The sequence below is a fragment of the Homalodisca vitripennis genome, chromosome 4 (assembly GCF_021130785.1).
Source record: "Homalodisca vitripennis isolate AUS2020 chromosome 4, UT_GWSS_2.1, whole genome shotgun sequence".
In the NCBI taxonomy this organism is placed as follows: domain Eukaryota; kingdom Metazoa; phylum Arthropoda; class Insecta; order Hemiptera; family Cicadellidae; genus Homalodisca; species Homalodisca vitripennis.
The window spans coordinates 83581184-83602855 of record NC_060210.1 but is presented as its reverse complement, the minus strand read 5'-3'; the positions used below and the strand labels follow the sequence as shown (position 1 = coordinate 83602855).

At 31.2% G+C, this 21672-nt stretch overlaps 1 protein-coding gene across 3 annotated transcripts; it reads left to right on the top strand.

Annotated features, from left to right (window-relative positions):
• The first annotated feature begins 1303 nt into the window (after positions 1-1303).
• LOC124359661 (40S ribosomal protein S24) lies at positions 1304-20252 on the top strand. Of its 3 annotated transcripts, XM_046812592.1 has the most exons (6): positions 1304-1448; positions 4568-4636; positions 11231-11440; positions 14679-14795; positions 16701-16757; positions 20135-20252. In XM_046812592.1, the coding sequence occupies exons 1-5, from the start codon at positions 1446-1448 to the stop codon at positions 16710-16712; spliced, it is 411 nt and encodes a 136-aa protein (XP_046668548.1). In that variant the 5' UTR covers positions 1304-1445; the 3' UTR covers positions 16713-16757; positions 20135-20252. The 3 variants fall into 3 exon arrangements, with proteins under 3 accessions (XP_046668548.1, XP_046668550.1, XP_046668551.1); XM_046812594.1 differs by lacking the exon at positions 16701-16757 and having other exon boundaries at positions 1305-1448; XM_046812595.1 differs by lacking the exons at positions 1304-1448; positions 4568-4636 and adding an exon at positions 10747-10930.
• Positions 20253-21672: the final 1420 nt, after the last annotated feature.

Below are 21672 nucleotides of genomic sequence, written 5' to 3'. Positions count from 1 at the left end.
TAGAATACAAGTGAGTAAACACCGAGTGAACAACAGTGAGTTGAACACCGTTGTAAATAATACAGTTACTGCTACGGATAAAGTATATAATTGCAATAACAATTAAACCCACAATATTTTTAAAACTAATAAATTAGTTAAATTAACTTGGTTCTTTCGTAAAGGTATTTTTATTGCACAATAAACTAATTTATTGAGTTAATACGGTATCAGTGAGCCAATGCGCCAACTACAGTTCCGGCAGAAACGTTCACTCATCACTTCATACGCTACTACAGGCTAAACTAAACTTCCAATAAAAAAATGATAAATTACAAAAAAAATATTCATCTATTTTCACACAACTTTCTTGCTGACAAATTTTGTCTGACCAAAAAAAAAAAAAAAAAAAAATCCTCGCTTACTACTTTTTTCCTGTCATTGTAAACGCTATGTAAAATGTAAACAATAATCAAAATTATTTCGAAATTTTTTTAATATTTAAAAATGTAACCAATAGATTGCCAATATTAAGAGCTTTAATTTGACGCATCTTACAGAATTGTACGACATTGGCTTTTATTTATTTATTTATTTATTATTATTTCAACGGCATCCGCCAATATACAATAATTTCACAATAGTATAAATATTAATAAATACTCAACAATAACAATAACAACTTAACATAATAATAACGGCTTCACTCTTAAATCGCGAGAGGAAGCCGTAAAGGTCGCTGATTTTCGCAGTCTGTTTTCATACTCCGCCGGGACAGTTTTAACACAGCGAGACTGACTTTTTCATGCAGGTTAGTATCATTAGCATGTCGGTGACGCGAACCGAGGATTTTACCCTCTACCAAAACGCTCAACGCGCCTAAAGAAGTTTTCACTTCAATAATAAAGATCTATGTCATAGAAAGATATTGTAATACTGGCCTACTAAACATGATTACTGTAGAAAATTGTGTTGAATGTAACAATTGCTTGATAATTATTTTTCTTCACTAGGCATCATTTTAGCATTACATTCAAATAGTTCTTTCCAATTTTCCATACTCTTTATTAATTTGATATAAATTTATGAGAACCAGTAAAACCAGAAATATAAAGTATTTCTAACCGAGCATAGATGGCCAAACACCAGGTATATTATTCCTCTTTTCTTCATTGTACTTAATAGGATAACAACTACGACATTAAAGTTTTGTATCAATTACAACACATTTATATTTGTTTTATCATTTTGTGTTGGAAAACAAGTTAGATTAAACCTTTATTTTATATAATATAATAAAAATGTAATAATTATGTTTTCTATGTAAACTATAGTCGACGTATTGTAGTCGAATGTAACTTCTACCGGAAATCGCGGTAAATCAGTTTAACCAAAAAAAGAACTTCCTTTCGTGAACTCTGCTTCGTGTGTTTTCGTTCTAGAAAACGTAAGAATAGGAGTTGAAGATGGTAAGTTATTTTATCCATTTATTTAATAGCAATCTTTCATGTAAATTTATTTTAACAGTTAAAGTATAACTTAATGTACTTTAAATAATTCCACTGGTATATTTTGAACTGTAAGTTATTGGCATTTGTTTCCCTAACCTCATTTCTGTCCAGGTGTAAAGTGAAAACATACAGGCCTTATGATGGATTTCAAAATAATTTGAGGAAAAACTATTTTATTTTGCACTAACTGTAGTGTATATTCTTAAGGTTGAACATTTGAGACAGAATTGTTTTTAAATTTTAGCTAGTCCTATTTATGCTGAGCTTGCACAAATTGTAATTGTGGACCAAGATACATATAGGCTATTGATATGGTCTCTTCTAGTTGTACTCTTATTTAAAGATACACATAATCTGCCAGCGTCTGCAAACAAAGGCATTTATTTTTTACTCATTTAAAATAGAGATTAGCCTAGTCTTAGGCTATACGAAATGGCTATTGAATAATAAGCGGCCATTTACATAATCAGATGATATCTAGGGAAGGGTACAATAAGCGGACCCGGTTTTTTATATCGAAATTGGCAAATGATATTACTTAATCATAACAATCGATAGTGATTAATTAGGTATTTTGAATTATTAACTTAAATAGTCTACATCAACAGCTGTAAACACTTTAAAATAATACACGTAGGGTAATATTTCAATTTTACATAAGTAATTTTAATGATTAAAAATGGCAGTCAATTTTAGGAAATTATCCTACACATTGCTTTGAAAGATGATAAGACCTAAATAAAATATATTGTTTTTGGGGCTTCAGCATGTTGGACTCTTACCAAAAACCCCATTATGTGAAATTTGTGGGAAAGAAACAACTGTAACTGTGAGAGGAGCAAATATTGTCGTCTTCAGTTTTCCTAATTTTTGTTATTAATAATTTGTTTGATCACTAAGTATTAAATAGATATTTTAATTTTAAACATATGATTGTTATTGACGAATATAGATACTTTTATATCGATTGATAATCTAGGATTTGAGATGCGAATATTAGGTATCGAAGACTACATTCTTCGATATAAAAAACCAGGTTTGCTTATCGTACCCTACCCTATATCTATATTGGCTGCAGTATAATAAGTGGCCACCAGCCCAATCAGATTATTATTATTGAATGATTCGAATCATTGATATTCATGACCAACAAGACTGAAAGCAAAATGTTGGAACAAATAGCGTAATAGATATTTCAAAGATCAATATGATTTTGCTAATTTTCAATCTTAGAAATTAATGTATAAATATTAATATAATTTACAAATTATAACAATATATAATTACAACAAAACATGACCATAATAATCGTAATACCAAATTTAGAATGTTCAAGCCAAGTTTTCTCAAGATCGTTTTTAGATACTTTGTGTTCTTACAGTACTTTTATTGCAGTGAAACACTATATGATTCCCACTTTCAATTTTAGTTTTCATCTCGTCAATAAAAAGCTGGACAATTCGGATTTAAAGGAGCAATGTCATTATTTTGTAACCATTTAGAGCATTGCTCTTGTTTATAAAAAACATTTTGAGCCAATATCTGCATATTCATCACCATTGCTCTTGTCGTCACTAGCCTTCTCCTAAATAAATGAAATGACAACAGCTGGTAATGACATCTGTAGTCTAAATAAAGAAAGCTTTCAATGATTGTTTATGAATATCCGTAAGTCAAATGTTGTATTCGATTATTATAATCCGATTGTGTTGGTGGCAACTTATTACACTGTAGCCCCGATATTAAATAACTGTACTATTGAATATGATATTTGACCAATGGATATTCATTCATAATTAATCATTGCCAGCTTTCTTTATTTAGATTAGTGATATCATTATCAGCTGTTGTTATGTAGTTTATGTAGGAGAAGGCTAGTGACAAGAGTACTTTAAATATAGTTTAGTTATTTTATACAATTTAAAAAACAAATTAATTATATAGCTTCCCTACATTAAATTTTCAAGAACTGATAATCATATTAAAATATGAAACAAATTGGTTTAGGTGACCCATTAATAAGGTTATCACTATCTAAGGAATAGTTCTCAGAATTAAGGTAGTTAGTTTTTCAGTATATGTAATTGATATTTTGTAAAAAAAATTGGATTTTACAATTTAAATATTCTAGGAGCGTACCAGTGTTTATTAATCATATTACAATAAAACATCCTATAACTCTTACCTTCACAATAATAAGGTTGTAAATTTATGGTTTTGATTTTTTTATATTGTTTTTGTGGAGTAAATTTCGAGGTTGTTCCTTAGCTCTTAAAACTGAAGCTCTTAAATATAAAGTATAGCTTGGTAAACTGATATTTGGAACAGCCTGTGTAGCCAATGTACGTAACAAGGTTTTTTATGTTTTGTCCTTATCCTGTACAAAAATAAATGTTACTTGTTAATTTAAGTTGGCAATATATACTAAAAATTACTCCAGTAGAAAGATAAAATAATTTTAGGCAAAAAAAAACCATTAGTTACTATTGTGGTAGGCTTAAATAATAGATTCCTGACAATATTATTGATTCTTTTTCTCAGCTAGGATTAGTTTGGATGAAAGTCGCATAAAAAATAGCGTTTTGCGCATATGGGTAGACTTTAATAAGCGATATAGCAATCAAATAACGAGTGTAGGCCGCTTATTAAAGTCTCACCCTGATAGGTACTACTCGAGGCTTGTTTTTTGTATGTTCAAATTAATGCGTTTTGCTTTGAAGTGTAGTCAGAAATCTGTGAGCCTTAATAGTTTAATTCAGTATGAAATGTATGAGACCTAGATATTCATGTTATTTGGGTAAAAAGGATATGCTGCAATAGATCTAGTGATAGTTTTAACTTGTTGATTCTTTAAAAATTAAATAATTATGTACTACATTAATGGTTAAATCAAAGAAGAGTACTAATAGAACTTTTGTATCAGTTATTAGTACACCAGCTACTGTATCTAAATATAGTGGTTATTTTCTTATGTAACTTATTTAATTGAATAGATCTACCATATTATATATTTCAATTAACCTCCTGAAAAAAAACAATGGTATTTTAACAATATTTCTTATTCATTTGACTTGCAGGCCGAAGGCACAGCTACGATCAGAACTAGGAAGTTCATGACCAACCGGTTGCTTTGCAGAAAACAAATGGTAAGTGACAATAATAACATTTAATAAACAACCTAGTTGTTAGTCATTAATGTAAAATACGTTTTGCATTAAAAACTTCATTAAATACTTTGTAAGAGTAGGTTGTGCGATTTAACAAAAAAAATAGTAGTTACCATTTTTTATGTTCGAAATGTAGTTTGAGTTTTGATGCTGTTATCCACCGCCTCCCCCACTTAGTACTGGTTCTGGCATCACCTATTTCATCAGATGAGAGTACAGTGTGTAAGGTGATAATTTATTTATTGGGTAAAAAGAAATAAATTAATACATAAATGTAATTAGTCTATTTCGTATAATTTTTCGCTTTTAAAGTGTATTGTCATATATAAAATAGCTTATTATTTTAATCCACTTATAGTTATAATATATAGGGTGTCCCGTAACTCTTTGGACAAAGGTATACCACGTTATTGCTCAGGTCAAGATAGAACATATTGCACCATATAAAAATAGGTCTCCCCGATGCTTAGTTTTCCATCTGTCGGTGTGTATGTGTTTTTTATTAAAAATTTGATACCTTAAACATTGATAAATTAAATTATAACAAATTTGGCTCAAATTTTTATGATAAGGCCAGTTATAAAGAAAAATAACATTAAATTATCTTTAGTATATTCAAAATGGTGACCATTAAAACTTACAAACTTTGAATATCTTAAAAACTAGCATTTGTTCTAAAGAATAACAGTTTTTAGAGGGTTTTATTACAAATCTAAATTACATCAAAATTATTTAAATTGAATAATAAATAACTGATTTAGAGCAGATTTACTGTGATAAGACATGCCCACATTGAGAGCTTTTATTCAGGTTTTGTATTGTTGGCTATTTGCTGAGAACTTCAATGTGGGCCGTGTCTTGTTACAGTAAAATATGTGTACAAGCAGTAACGTGGTATACTTTTGTCCAGAGAGATACGGTACACCTTGTATAAGGGAATAATATTATATTTTTCAAAGGTTTGAAATTTTGTTGTGACAGTTATCTCTTACATTTTTATATTTCTCCAGTTTATTCACTATTGTATGTGTGCTTTCTTGGAATTGTTCGGAAAACTTCTTTAGTATTACCTACGTTTAAAATTGTTTATCTGGTTTTAAATGAACTAGTAATGAATTACATCAATAGGCCTAGGTATTCTGTATTTTTAGCATGTTGTTATAATACAGGGTGTTTCAAAAAGGACTTTACAACTGAAAGTTCATATAAATTTATCCAAAAAAGGTATAATACATGTTTTAGTGTTGTTTTAAATGGATACCTCAAGTTTTGAGTCGCATAGTTTGCTGTTATTTGCGCTATAAGCAGTTACGTTTAAGATGGCTGTCTCTCCTGGACCGGAACATGCTAGCTGTGTGTTTTGGTTTGAAGAATCAAAGTCGGCGACAACAGTACAGCGTAATTGTTGTACTAAGTACGCTAAAGATCCTTCTAGAAGACATTATTTATGAGTGGCATAAATGTTTTTAAGAAACAGGAAGTAAAACATAAAAAAATCGTCAGGTCGTCCAAGTACATATTACAAAGTCGTAGAGCAAGTAAGGCAAAGTTTTGGTAATAGCCCTACTTGTATAAATCGACTCAACTTGTATCTTGTGAGCTGCAAATCCCAAAGTCGAAGGTTGGGTGTGACCCTGATAAGATTATGCAGAAGAACTTCTGTGGGGATATGTTAAATCAATTAGATGATGTTGAACATTTCATGGATAAAATAATCTTTTCTAACGAGTCAACTTTTCATTTAAGTGGCAAGGTTAACATGTATAACTATAGGATTTGGCAGTGAAAATCCACATAAAACATTGCAACATGCTCATGATTGCTGAACGTGTTTTGTGTGTTGAGCAAGAAGAAAATGTTGGGCCCCTTTTTTTCTAAGAGAGAACTGTCAGCGAGTTAGTGTACCTGGATATGTTGAAACAGTTTTTGATACCTCAAATTGATGAAGATAACTGATCTACTAGTAAATAAGGACAAAACTGAACAAATTAAATTTTCATTAAAGAGTGAGATATAAAGGTATCTCAGAAGAATTTCAAGGGGTGATAGGAAAAAATCTTTGGTGGCTTTCAACTGTTTTTTTATTCAAACCAGATTTTCACATCATTGTCACAAAGAAAATAAATATAATAAAATTCCTAATTTTGTTTTATATTATTACTAGCCTATTAATAATGCGAAAATAAGTGTTTTGTGAGCAATATGTAATGCTGCTGGGTGGCCAGCTTCTACCAAACGCTAAGATTAGAGATCTGCCTTCCTCACTCACAGTGACTGTTTCATGGCTACCAGCAACACGCGTTTAAAATTTTATTTTTCATAATAATAGCTTTATATTTTAAACAAGACCTATAAAATGGATCATAAATAGCATTTACAAATTTTCTTACAGGTTATTCATAGTTTTTACTCTAAAAATGACACAATTGTTGAACAGAACAACAACAATATAAAGTACCATTATATTAACCCTTTGAGTGCCGGAGCATCGCTATTTGCGATTTCTGCAGTTACGCTTATATTTTATATAGTATTTTTAGAAATTGGCTCAATGACTATACATACGCATTCCAAAGGCTTCAATGTAACTTTTGATGAAAGTTTTGTAGAATTTTGGGTAGATTCTGATTTATATGGCGGTTGTAAAGTGAGTTATTTCACAAATTATTGTAAATATTGAAAGTTTTTGTGTAAATGGGTTTGTAGTGTTAGTATCTTCAAACTAATTTGTTTGTGTATGTTGTTCTAGTCTGTGTGTAAGTAGAACGATGACTTGACCGTGAGTTACGGTGATCGTAAGCAGCTAGTACTTTACTAAATACATTTGTATAGTGTTTATGTTTTTTGTGTTTGTTCAGTGGTATTTATAAACAATGAGTCGTAAAAATATTGCTGACAATGAAGATCTAGTATTGCAGGCATTAGATTGAAGCATTAGCAGTGTAGACAAGACACAGAGTGTCAGGTTAGGTTAGAAACTTCCTAGTTTTGTAGCGGTTCATATTTTGATATTTATTTTCCAAACTTTAAGTATAAAAAAATTGTTATATGTCTTTTTGTAAAGAATTAAATGGAGTATAAGTATAACTGAAAATGAAAAAATAAAATATTTTAATAACACTACGTTGTGTCAAAATAAAAAACAAAATGTTTTTGTTTGTAAAGTTTTTGTTATTTTTTTTATTATTGGTATAAAATGTTAAATTACTAATGAATGTATTATATTTATAAAGAAAATATATTTATCTACAAAACAAACAAAAACCAAGGACATTATACCAATAAATAGTTTTTTATGAATTTTTAACCAGACCCTTGCAAAATTAGGTGTTTTGGCTCGGCATTTCATGCATACCATATGGCAAAATGCAGCGGCACTGAAAGGGTTAAAAAAAGCCATTGAACAAATTTTAAAATCTCAATTTTAGTTGGGGATCTGTTGTGAATGTTTGAAAAGTTACTTATTAAAGGATTATAGAATATAAAAAAATGAAATTTTGTATTTTTATAGCTCTGTATTAAATTTGAAAGCAAACTTACAATAGCAATCAAAATTGACAGTATGTACCCAGCTGCGGTACAAGATTTACGTGTGTGTGTGTTGTGCGCGCGCGTGTGTGTGTGTGCGTGCGTGTGTGTGTGTGTGCGCGTGCTCAGTCAATGTTAATAAGATAACAAAAACTTGTGTACCTGAAAATTAAATTGTTTCAACTACCTGAAAAATTCTTGCGAGATGGTCTTGACAATTGTTAAAATTCCCTAAGCAGATGTGCTGAAAGGACAGTATTTTTATGCTGTTGACAAGTAAGCACCTGGACAATGGTATTAGTAGCCATAGCCTAATTGAAAGTTTTAAGCACTAGTTGTAGTAAAATGACCTTTGGTTTTACTCCATAAGAACAATGTTAACCTCATAAAGTTTTATCCCCTATTTTTAATTGTATGTGTCTTAGGAAATGTGTCTTGTAAAGATATAATTAATATCCAAACATCCAACATCTTTTGCATCCAAACACTTTTTTTATTTTTTCAATATTTTTATGGGCTATACAAGGAGTCAAATTTTGCTGTATTTCATCGCTTAAGTACTCAAAAGTATCCACTTATAAAAACTAAAATAATTTTCTTGTTTATATGGGGGCAAACTGTAGATCATTTTACTACAGCTGGCTCTTTAAGTATAAGCAGTATTTATTATATTATTATTAAACTATTTACTAAAGTTTTTGTTAATTTTGTTGTGTACATTAACCAGAAACAATATTATTATTTATTAATTGATTTTTAACCCTTTGAGTGCCACGTGTATTTTCCAAAGGTATATGCATAAAGTGCCACGCTGTTTTTCACATATTTGTAAGCTTTTGGGAAAAAAGCTGTTGTAAAATAACTACCAAACAGATTTTCATCATTTTGTTGTGTTTTTTTTCTTATTAAATGCAAAATATGATACATATTGTTACAAATAAAATTTGATTTATAAAAATATAAAACATTCAGTATTTATAAAAAAAGTTTACTTTTATATAACAAGTTTTGTTTCGACCTAATTTGAGTGTATATGGTATGTTTAAGATTTTTTTCTTTATACCATGATAAAGGCCATATAATTCTAAATAAAACCTATTTGTAATATCTTATTCTATAATTTTAAAAAGATGGCATTATATGTATTAACAAAATGCTGCCCAGTACCGACATTAATTTTATAAACTGTACGTACTTCATTTGTCAGTTTAAGAAATAATTAGTAATGATGTAGTTTTCCCAATAAATCTAATAAAACATCAATATAACACAAATAAATATGATTAGTAAGTGTAGAAACAAATATTTGCTAACATATTTACATTAAAGTTTACATTTACTAAATAATAACCCTAATAATATTTACGCTGAAAATTCACGTTTTTCGCTTGGACACAACTCAAATCACTACATTACTTTTGTAAAGAAATACAGTAAAATACTGTATAAGTTACTATTTTATTTTATATTTACTCAAATGCTTGGTTATCGGCACATAAACAACAAGAAAGGTCGTTACACAACACAGTACTAGTCCGCTACGTCGCGTGACTGGAAGACACACATACTTCACAGGTACTTCGGTATTATCATAGCCCATTATTTTTGGACGAGTTTTCCTTATCAGAGATATAAATAAACTTCATTATAGTTCCTTCTTCCATAATGAATAGAAAAATACTCGATGAGTCATACTTCCTATCTCCAAATCGTCTCCAAATAGACACATGAATGACCTGACATTTTCAAATAATGAAACGTTTTTCTTATAGTTTTTGATTTCATTGATTGTCGTAATAACTTGTAAACTCCAAAATAGGTGAAATAAAGTCAGTTGTTTTAAATACTGTAATTTATTTTGTCCACGATAAGGAAAACTCGTCCAAAAATAGTGGCTTCTTGATAAGTAACCAAACAACATAAGTTTCACAGATAAAATAGTAGAGAAACAACATAAAACCCGTATTTATTGATATATTGGAACATTGGAACGTATTGAATACAGCTGTCTGGTTATTTGCCCAAAATAATCTTGTACTATATTGAATATTATCGAAATACGAAACGTCAAAATTAGCGACACTGGGCACTTTATGCAGTTTTCGTACAGTCAAAATTAGAGACGCTGTGGCACTCAAATGGTTAAATTGTTTATTTTTTATTTGTTTTGTTAGTTTTTAGTGTTTATGGGAATAGTTTTTAGGTCCTTATATGCCTTGTGTGGATATATAAAATTATATTTATTACACAATAGTTTAATAACTATCAACTAATAAACATCTTGAATTGTTTTAATTGTTGAAGTCCTCTTGCTAAACACCTTTACTGTAGCTTTCAAACACTGAGTAATCTTGTATATTAACCATCCAGTTGGCACTGGTGTGTCTCCCCCAGTCAATTATCCTTTAAAATCTTAAATAATAACATTAACAAAGGATTGAATAATGTTGTTACCATGGTATTGTCTAGAATACCACAAAAATCAGTCAATACAGATGCTCACATTTTCTACACAACACAAAATTATCCATTTAATTCATGTACACCATAAAATTTTACAGTAATTCAATATGATTTCGTTATTCTGTATTTTACTTGGAGGAATGGTTTTCCTGGTCGTATGTGGCTGTGTGGTGGCATTAATGGAATTTCGAAACAGACGAGGTTGTTGCTATAATTATTATTATTAATCAATCAAATCCTTGCCTCTCTTCTGTTGGACGGCCATCACTTTCTGTCATGGAGGTATTATATTATTGAATTCAATGTAATCCAATAAACTTTTCATATTTTACTCTAGCCTGGTGTGATCCCAGAAATTTATTTATTGCAACCTTTGTTAAGACTTGGTTTTAGATTGAATCTTATAATCTCTTTGAAATCTAATGTCTGGGCTCGTACACAGAATCTTGGTTGGTCTTCCTTAAATCATGGTGAAAGACTCTAAAATTCTACTGGTTATAAAGAAAATCTATCTAAAATAACAAATAATATAGAAACAATTTAGTATAATTCTGTCAACGTATTAATTGTGTTATTATTCAGGTGGTTGATGTACTTCATCCTGGGCAACCATCAGTCAAAAAGACAGAAATCAGAGAAAAATTAGCAAAAATGTACAAGGTAACGCCAGATGTGGTCTTCTGTTTTGGCTTCCGTACAGCATTCGGGGGTGGCAAATCCACAGGATTTGCTTTAGTCTACGACACAATGGACTTCGCCAAGAAGTTTGAGCCCAAACACAGGCTAGCAAGGGTAAGTTGCTAATTAAGAATATTGTAAATAATCTAAGTAGAAAAAACAAAAATATTGTCAATTGACCTGTTCAAATTTTTACAACAATATTAATATTCTTCCCGAAACTTCCTTATTAGTTATTTGTTAAACCATCTACCTCAAGTTTTAGTCTCTTCATTAAAATGCTGGTTGGAATCAATTTATACACAAATTATACACTCACATTTACAGTGCTTGTTTGAGGTGCAACACTTACAGATCCGAATGTGTGTTGCTTTTTGAATTTATACAATTCTTGACACATTGTACATATATTCTAATAGTTAGAAAGTGTATATAAATAGCAATTTTTATTTATTCTGGTCTTAGTGTTTTTTGTTCAATAGTTGATTTTGCCTTTTTCCCAATCAAGAAAATATACATACATTCACAGCTCAGAGAAGCCTAATTTTGTCTAAAGACAACTAAGATACATAATACCCTTTAAATGTATAGTAAAAGTTATTCTACATTGTCTTTTATTATCTGTTCTGCTAGTATATACCCGCTGTTTTGCACACAATTTAGTAGGTGTAGTAGATTAGCTCACCTAATCACTGAATTCTAACAACGATGTTAAAACTAATGGCAACTTCTTATAGAATTTACACACTAAATATGTAAACAATTGAAAATAATTGAAATTAAACATATTGTTGTGTTGTCATAAATAATTTTTACACAGACTAATTGACAGGCTCTTTCAATTAATATTTCACAACTTTAGAGACCAAGTTGATATTTTTCGTTATTTTAAAGACCAGTGAGGCGTAGCCTGGTTGAAATCAGAATAGGCCTATATTCATACCAGAGACTGTAAGAATATCCATGAAAATTTCAGTACAATCGGTTTATTAGTTTACACGTGAAAGCAAAACAAACAAAGCCACTTTTATTATTAGGCTTGCCTAAAACGTAAATAAATACTTACAAATCAATGAATTTGTGAATTTGACAACTAAAAATATAAGTAATCCCTAACACTTTCAGTGGCACAATGATATTCAAAAGTTCTATGCATTAAGTGCTGAAGTAAATCTACAAGCGTTTGGGAATAGTGTAATTGTACAATAAGTATCTTAATAGATTTTTATAAATTCTGTTGTTTATCTGTTTATAATTTGAAGAATATAATACTAATGACACCACAGATATTTACGGACCCATAACAAAACAATGCAAAAGTCCCACTTAACGATAGTTGTGAAGCTATGAAATACAATGATACTCTCAAATGACCAGAATAACATACCTCTTACAATATTTAAACATTGTGTAAACACAAGCCCTCAGTGTTACCAACACACAACAGGTTAACTAGACATTTACATGGTGGTCACAAACTTCTGTGGGTGATATTATTCGTAATTTTAAACAAAAAAATTGATATAAACATTGGTAGAGAAATGTATTGTTTCGTTTCTAGCGACCATTTTGTGTTTTTAATAAAAAATATTATCTTCAATTAAGTCATCCTAAGTAATTTATATAAGAGAGGTGTCCGAAAAGTATCCAATATTTTGTTATTAATGTATAAAATAGGTTATCAATCTCAATCAAACGACAGCCTTCCTTCAAAGTACTCTCCATGGACATGATGCACTTATTCAAACAATTCTCCCACTTCAAGAAACAAGTTGCAAAGTCTACCATCAGAGTCGCCAACTCCACTGTCACACTCAGTTTGACCTCTGAAGTGTTTAAAATTTGGAATTTTAATTTTAGGAACAGCTAGAAGTTATAATGGTTATGATTTTGTACAAATCTTGCGTAACCTCTAAATGCTGCTCATTTTCTTTGGTGAGCAATATTGGCACAAATTTTGTAAGCACTTGTTGCAAACAATGAATCCTCGGACAGGATTTCGGCAACAGTGGCTTTGGTTTAGTCCATATCTTTCTCTTAACTCATGAACTGTTAAGCAATTGTCCACTTTGATCGCTAACTGCACACATTTTACGGGTTTCGGGCTTATGAAAATCAGCATGTTATGATACTTGATCCTAATATATACCTAGGTATTGAACAAACTCAAGTTTAAAAATGTATTTGATTTTAAAAAGTAATTTGGTCATGAATAACTTTTAATAACATGATTTCCAATTTTATTTAACACTTTGCACCCTGGACCCTTAATACATGTTTCGGCGTGGCCCCTGGGGGTTTTATGATGCTTTTAAAAAATTCTGTGTTATTACAGTAATTAGGTTATAAACTCATACTATATATCTTTTTAAAGATAGAGATACATACTTTTTTAAATGTATACAAATATAAAGTTTATTTTCAAAATAAAATTATTACATAATATTGAATGTTGTGTAAAAAATACAAAAAAATTTTTGCTACATAGCTTGTTAGTTCAGGTAGTTCGCCTTAGTGTGGTAATTTTTTAAGCACAATGGTCTGAATCAAATACAGGATCTCGCACATTTTCATTTACATCGTTCATAAAATCAATATTTGGTCCCAGGTGTGTATCAAAATCATCGTCACTTTCCGACTTGGAGTCAAACAAACAAAAGATCGCGAATTGCATCACTTTTGATTTCATCACCCATATTATTTAAACTCAAAAATAATAAGTAAAGAATATAAAAGAAAATCAACGGAAAGTCGAGAAGAAAGAACAAAGCTAGTATAAATACGAAACAAAACACACGGATAACCTCACATTGCTTGCATTTGCCTTTACTTTATTCAGTAAGAAACTAAAGTTCTGATTATTTACGAACAGTTAAATTCACATTTAGAATACATTATAATAATATTTGCTTCAGTATTTGTCGGCAAGATTTGTAGAAAACTTAGTAAGATATCACTAAGACTCACGGCAGTACCGACGATCAGCCGCAGCGCCTACGATCAGCTGTCTAGACTCGCTTGTAGTATGACGAAAAATATACGCATTTCATTACTAAAACGTGACCCAGGGATCTCAAAACCAACAAATACGAACTTAGACAACCAATGAACATAATCAAAATGTTTGAATCCATAAATAAGATGACTGAGCTAAATAATACAATTAAATAACACGACCCGAGGTATACTCGGGCACCGGTAGCAGGCGCTGCCGACGCGGCTCGAGCTATACTCCGGCTCAGGGTACAAAGTGTTAACAGTGCTTAATATTCTATTTTACTTTATACGTAATTCTCATTATGCTAAAGACTGAAGACAACATTTTTTTATCACTGGAACATTCTGGTTACAGCATGGTCTATTTGAGAAGAAGACGCAAACAAGGAAACAGAGAAAGGAACGCAAGAACAGAATGAAAAAAGTTCGAGGCACAAAGAAGTCGAAAGTGGGAGCAGCAGCTGGCAAAAAGGTAAGCAGCAGGCTTGTATAGATCAGTGTTGATAGTTACTAAATTTACAAGACTTGTATAACTTAGTATAACAATTGGAATTCACTACAAATTTCTAATACATATTGATAGTCCTGAACAAAATTCTGGAGGTGGATATCTATAAAAGTGGAAGAAATTTCAAACTTGAAGTTATTTAGTAGTATATTGAAATTCAACATGTTTTTTTGTTAGTCAACCTCTACAGGAAATTAAAACAATGCAGAGTTTGCCCTTGTAATGAAACAGAAAACATTACAATAGCAAATACCAGTAACTGTAATTCAGATATAAGTTTTAATTAATTAAAGCCAATCAAAATATATATTATATCCAATTAAAATAAACTAAGCTTCGTATCCATTACTTTGATTTACATCAATGTGTCTGTGAATAAAACATCTAAGATAAGTTCGCTTATCTCTCTGTACCTGTAGTGTTCTTTGTTTTTAAAGTATTATTAAGAAGAAAATAATATCATTCCTACCTGTATCTACAAGAAATCACGATTACTCTTTCTAAATTTTAAAACAAGTTCATTTTAGAATTTTGGCATGAAAGAGGATGATATTGTGCCTTTCTAAACATTGTTATTTATTAAGGAATAATTCTAATTTTAAAATATATATCATTTCATAATCACTTACTGATACAATATAAATTACTTTCAACAATAAAGACCAAATAGGTGAAAATAAATCTCCTCCAGCAAAGAATTAGTGAAGAAATTGTAGCAGCTGTAGGAATGGTTGGGTGATTATTTGCTTGCATATTTTTTGCTGCCAATGTAGTCTAAATAAATATAATAATGATATTCTGTGTGTTTTCTAGATCAAATAATGTAAGCATACTTATTTACATAAAACATTTCATTAAAACGTTAAATTTACGAGGGTCGTCCATAACTGCCGTTTGGGCGTGGCGCGATAAGTAGTGGGGGTAAGTGCCGCCATTCTCACATCGGCGTGCGCAGCCGTTCAGTACGCTTCTAGCTGTGCAAGGGAGAGCATTGTGCGATCACACGTTCTTTTATTACAACGTAAAAACATGAGCTCCGTGATAGAAAATCCCGCCAAGTGTGAAGTGCGTGGTGTAATAAGATTTCTGTGGTCGAAAAGTTACACAGCAGCTGAAATTCATTGTGAATTGAGTGCGGTGTATGGCCCAAACATTATGAGCGAAGGTGTAGTCCGTCAATGGGTTCGTTTTTTTTAAAATGGAAGAACGAACGTTCACAGTGAAGACCAGAGTGGTAGGCCATCTCTCGTCAGTGATGACTTGGTGAACAAAGTGGATGAGGAAATTCGCGAGAACCGTCACTTCACAATCTCGGAACTTTCAGATATTTTCCTGAAATTTTTCGTAGTCTTGTGCATGAGATAGTGACAGAAAAACTAGGCTATCACAAGTTTTGTGCTCGTTGGATTCCAAAAGTGCTTACCGATGATCACAAAATGAAAAGAATGAGTTCTGCCATAGACTTTCTTACTCGATATGACATTGAAGGAGAAACATTTTTGAACAGGATCTTTACAGGAGATGACTTGGGTAGCCTATGTGAATGCCAAAACAAAACATCAGTTAATGCAATGGGGTCATACCGCTTTCATAGAGTTAGTATTGTTTACTTAATCATTCAGAATTTGTTAAAAAATAATGTATTTTAAACTTTAATTTGCATTCCTTAGAATTATATTAATGTAGCTTTGTGTTTACTATAGACGTTCTATTGTTAGTTTTTCCTTTCACCAGATACATTTACCAACACTTATTTACCAACTGTTTAATAAGTAGCATCCAGTTTATGATGTCATAAACAAGCCTGGTGTGACATGAACACCAATCACAATGAAGAGCATCATACAATAGTTGTTATAATGTTTACAGGCAAAGAAGTGAAGCAATACTCACTCTCCAAACAGCTCGGCTCAAGGCCATCATGTGGTAAATTCTGAGTGGCTTGCAGAACATTAACTGAGTGGATTTCAAAACTAATGTTTTTTCCGCTGAAAATTCACTTTTCCTTGACAAAATGTGAATTTTTAAATATAAAGTCATTTTAGGAGGTTTAATATTTTGTATTTATCAGACATGTTCTTTCATCAGGCTTAACATGTAATACATGAGAGTTTAAATGCATGATTATAAATATATTGTAATGTTTGTGTTTTTAAATAAAAGTTTAAATTTGCATGTGCTCTTGCATTTTAACAAACAAGATTCATTAAGGAAAAAAAGTAAAAGATAAACTTTATTATGGGGTATGATAGTTTTATACCGTCTAATTTAAATTTAAATGTTTTTATCAAAATAACTAAACAATTGTGTCTTTTTTGCCATATAGCCAACAATTAGAATAATCAAATAGTTTGCATGATGATAAGATAACATTGATTTTGTTTCATCTAATTACTTTAGTAAACTGTATTTTTATTGCTGTAGCCTCTATATTGTGTATTATTTTATTAAATCTGAAAATATACACACAATTACTGGAAATATGATTTAAACTTGCAAATTGTAGGTTTTACTTATGGCAGTTACTAGCTGGCACTTCACTTGCTTGTTCCTAGTCTCAATAAAATGAAAGTAACCAGTTCAGATATCCCTTACTTATAAAATTGACTCCCACCTGGTGATGGATCTATGCTGGAACCAATGGGATACACAGGGTTTAACTATGAAATATAAATGTTTAATAATTGATTACCTTCACATAAAATCTGTATGTTTGTCTATGTTAGGAGCACAGGATATATATATACAGGGTGTATATTATGTCTGGAAACACCCAAATATATCCTTTAATAATTTAAATATAAATTTGAAACCTCTTACAATCGTGATAGAGATTGGGCATCTACTTTTTGGAACAATGTTTTGTTATGTCACACCAACGGGGGACGTCCTGCCGAGGGTATCGTGAATATTCTTAATGGAAGCCTATACCTTGTGATACATAATTTTAAAGGTAATAGCTTACTGAATTGAATGCCACAAACCGCATCTCAAAGGAATTATTCTATCAGAAAATAGAGCATTTTTAGTATTGAAAATTTAATGATGTTCAACAATGTAATTTTAACATGGTTCTTGCCACAAAATGTGTTACACTAATTTTTTAGCATTTTTTTAAATGTTCAATTAAATAAAACAAAAATTTCATTTTAAGCTGGTTCTATTAGCACAAATTTGCCAGTTTTTATTACAGTACAATTATGGAAATACTTATGTTATTGATTTCTTATTACAAATAAAAAATAATGTATGCTGTTAGAAAAGTCTTACAACAAACGTTTTACCTGCATTTGGTGTCAAAGCAATTGTTCGAACTGTGTTCCTTCTACGGTTTGACAATGAGCCAATCTTGTGTAAAATGATTCGACAGAGTTGCCTAACATTTCTTCAGTTATCAAAGCAATCTCCTCTATAATCCTGTTTCTTAGGTCTTCCAAATTATGAGGCTTTCTTCTATAAACATTGGATTTTAAATGACCCCATAGGAAATAATCGATTGGTGACAAATCCGGAGATCTTGGAGGCCATTCGATTTCTCCTCTTCGGCCAATCCATTTATGAGGAAACCTTAAATCCAAATACTCTCTTACCTGTCTCCCATAATGGGGTGGAGCACCATCCTGCTGAAACCATACATTATCAAAGTATTCTCCTGATGCAATTTGAATGGCTGGGATTATTTCATTTTGGAGCATATTGTAGTAAAGTTCGGCATTTAAATTTCCATTGATGAAAAAGGGTCCAACAATTTTGTTACCTAAAATTCCACACCATACGTTCAGTTTTTGTGGTTGCTGTGAATGGGACTCAGTAATCCAATGTGGGTTTTCACTAGCCCTGTTAACATTGCCATTTAGGAAAAAAGTTGCCTCATCAGAAAATAGTATGTTGGTCAGAAAATCTCTATTGTCATCACATTTGCGCATCACAAGTTCACAAAACTCAACTCTTCTGTCGTAATCATCCTCACTTAACTGTTGGACTAAATGAACTTTAAATGGTTTGTATTTATTAATTTTCAAAATCTTACTCACAGACATAGGGTGCATATCATGTTGCTGTGCAGCTTTTCTGAGCGATGTATGTGGGTCTTCAATAAATGTTTGCAAAACATCTAGTGCATGTTCTTCATCTGTTGCAGATTGTATCCTACCCGACTTTGGCCGATTACGTACACTCCCTGTCATTTCAAAACGCTCAATAGTTTTTGATATTGTTGAAACACTTATGGGATTCCTTTCTGGGAAAGTGTCATTAAACAAATTACAAACTTCCCGATAAGATCTTTGACGATCGCCATATCCTCGCATCATCAATAGAGTAATTCGTTCTCTTTCAGACAATTCCATTAAAATGCCAAATAAAAACTGAACTACTGTAATTAGATAACTTGTTGACAGCAATGCTTCAGAGACACTGATTAACTCGACAGGAATGATATGACCTTTGTCCATTTGTAATTCCCAAGCTTAGACCTGTCTAGTGAAAGCTCCATGCTCAACAAACTGAAACCTGTAGACCAGATGATTAATAACACAATAATGTTTCTCATAGGCTAGTGACCTTTGTCTCTTTAAACCTTCCTGCTGACTGGAAAACACCAAGTACAGATTCATAAGTAATCAGAGAAAGTGACTCATAAGTTTTATTCATTGTAATAAAAACTGGTAAATTTGTACTAATGAAACCAGCTTAAAAATAAATTGTTTATTTTATTTTAATTGAACATTTAAAAAATGCTAAAAAATTAGTGTAACACATTTTGTGGCAAGAACCATGTTAAAATTACATTGTTGAACATCAGTAAATTTTCAATACTAAAAATGCTCTATTTTCTGATAGAATAATTCCTTTGAGATGCGGTTTGTGGCATTCAATTCAGTAAGCTATTACCTTTAAAATTATGTATCACAAGGTATAGGCTTCCATTAAGAATATTCACGATACCCTCGGCAGGACGTCCCCCGTTGGTGTGACATAACAAAACATTGTTCCAAAAAGTAGATGCCCAATCTCTATCACGATTGTAAGAGGTTTCAAATTTATATTTAAATTATTAAAGGATATATTTGGGTGTTTCCAGACATAATATACACCCTGTATATATATATATATATATATATATATATATATATATATATATATATATATAAATTTTCTATGGAGCAAAAACTTTCAGGTGCATTACAATACATTATATAAAGAAGTTTTGGAAGGCCATAACTAATTGTGGTTTTAATCATCTTATCACTGTAATGAATGAGTGGATAAATAAATGTTATTGTAAATTTTATCTGTTTCAGTAACCGGGCCGAGGTGGAAGGCAGCTGTGATGTCCATGTTATCGTCGTTTCAACATTTTCTTTGTATTTTTATGTTTTATATGAGTAACTTGGAATAAACAGCTTTCTTTTACCAATACATTCTCTTTTATTGCTTTAAGACTTTATTCATCTACAGCTAAATAACCTTTTGATTTGTAAGTGAAGGTTTGAATTTGGAAACCAACAAAGAAGCTTTTGCTTTTGTATGTAATATTTTGGGTCGGTGCTAAAACAGCCTTAAAGTGGTGGCTGAATATATTTTATATATTTACCCCTAGCGTGTAAGTAGCTTTTACAAAGCTGATGTTAATTAACTTAACCCTTTTAGCCCCGGCGTCCGATATATCGGACAGAGGTGGTCTAGCTAAAATGCCCAACGTCCGATATACCGGACGTCTCGAGAATTTAATGTAGCTGGCTAATAATATGTCCAAATGCCATCAGTTTCGGTATAGTAGTCGGTGAAGAAACGGGCTACATGCAAAAACAATAAACCTTGCAATTGGCATCGTATTTCGTCGTCATTGAGCGTAGTTTATTTGTCGATGTCAGTTGTCAGACAACTTCAGTTGCATTGTTGTTGTATGCTGACTTATAACCTCAATTAGTTTGCGTGATTGAAAGCGGTTGTTTTTCGTGTGATTTATTGTATTATTAGTAAAAAAACATGAGTAAACGTCGTAGAGAAAAGTTACCAGTGAGTGAAAACACTTTGATAAACATTGGTACTTTGGGATTATACCGACCACACCCATACATGAATCGTTATTTGACATTTTGCTTGTACTGATTACTAGATTAGCGTAGAACAATATTTCGTCAATATAAAACAGGAATTGTCTTATCGCAAACCCCTCCCCATCCTCAGACAGAGGTCAAAGTCGAGCGGTCTAGTAGATAAGTGATTGCAGAGTCCCGCCGCGCGGCCTACCGTAATCGGGATTCTCGAGAAAGATAAGATAACAGCGACAAAAATACCGATCATAATACCTGGAAATGCTTGTTGATTAATGGAATGTTAGTTCTGTTACTCAACGACATCGTTTTATAACGTTCTAAGTTCATTGAAAAAGGTTTAAGCGTTGGGGGCATATAACGGAATCTGACCCCATTCCCAAAGTACCATAAAATGTATATATTGTAAATATTATTTCTTTTACTTTTTTGAAAAATTAAACAAGTTTTAGTCTTACAAACCATTACAATTAGTTTGTGTTATTTTACAATTGTTATTATTTCAAAAGTGCAAAAACAAGTAAACATATCTGTATACTTCTACTGACGTGTATGTGGAAATATATGAAGAAGTGCTTATGCAGCAATACAATTAATTGGATATATCTCCTGCATTTATCAAGGAAAGTTCTTAAAATTTTGTGTGTGTAGTAAGAAATATGTGTACAACAAAATTGCTTCATTTTTCAGGGGCTACGATTTTTTTTCTACCATTTATGTATGTCCAAACTATAAAAAATAAAAAAAATTTATGTATAAATACGCTAAAAAAAACAAATCAT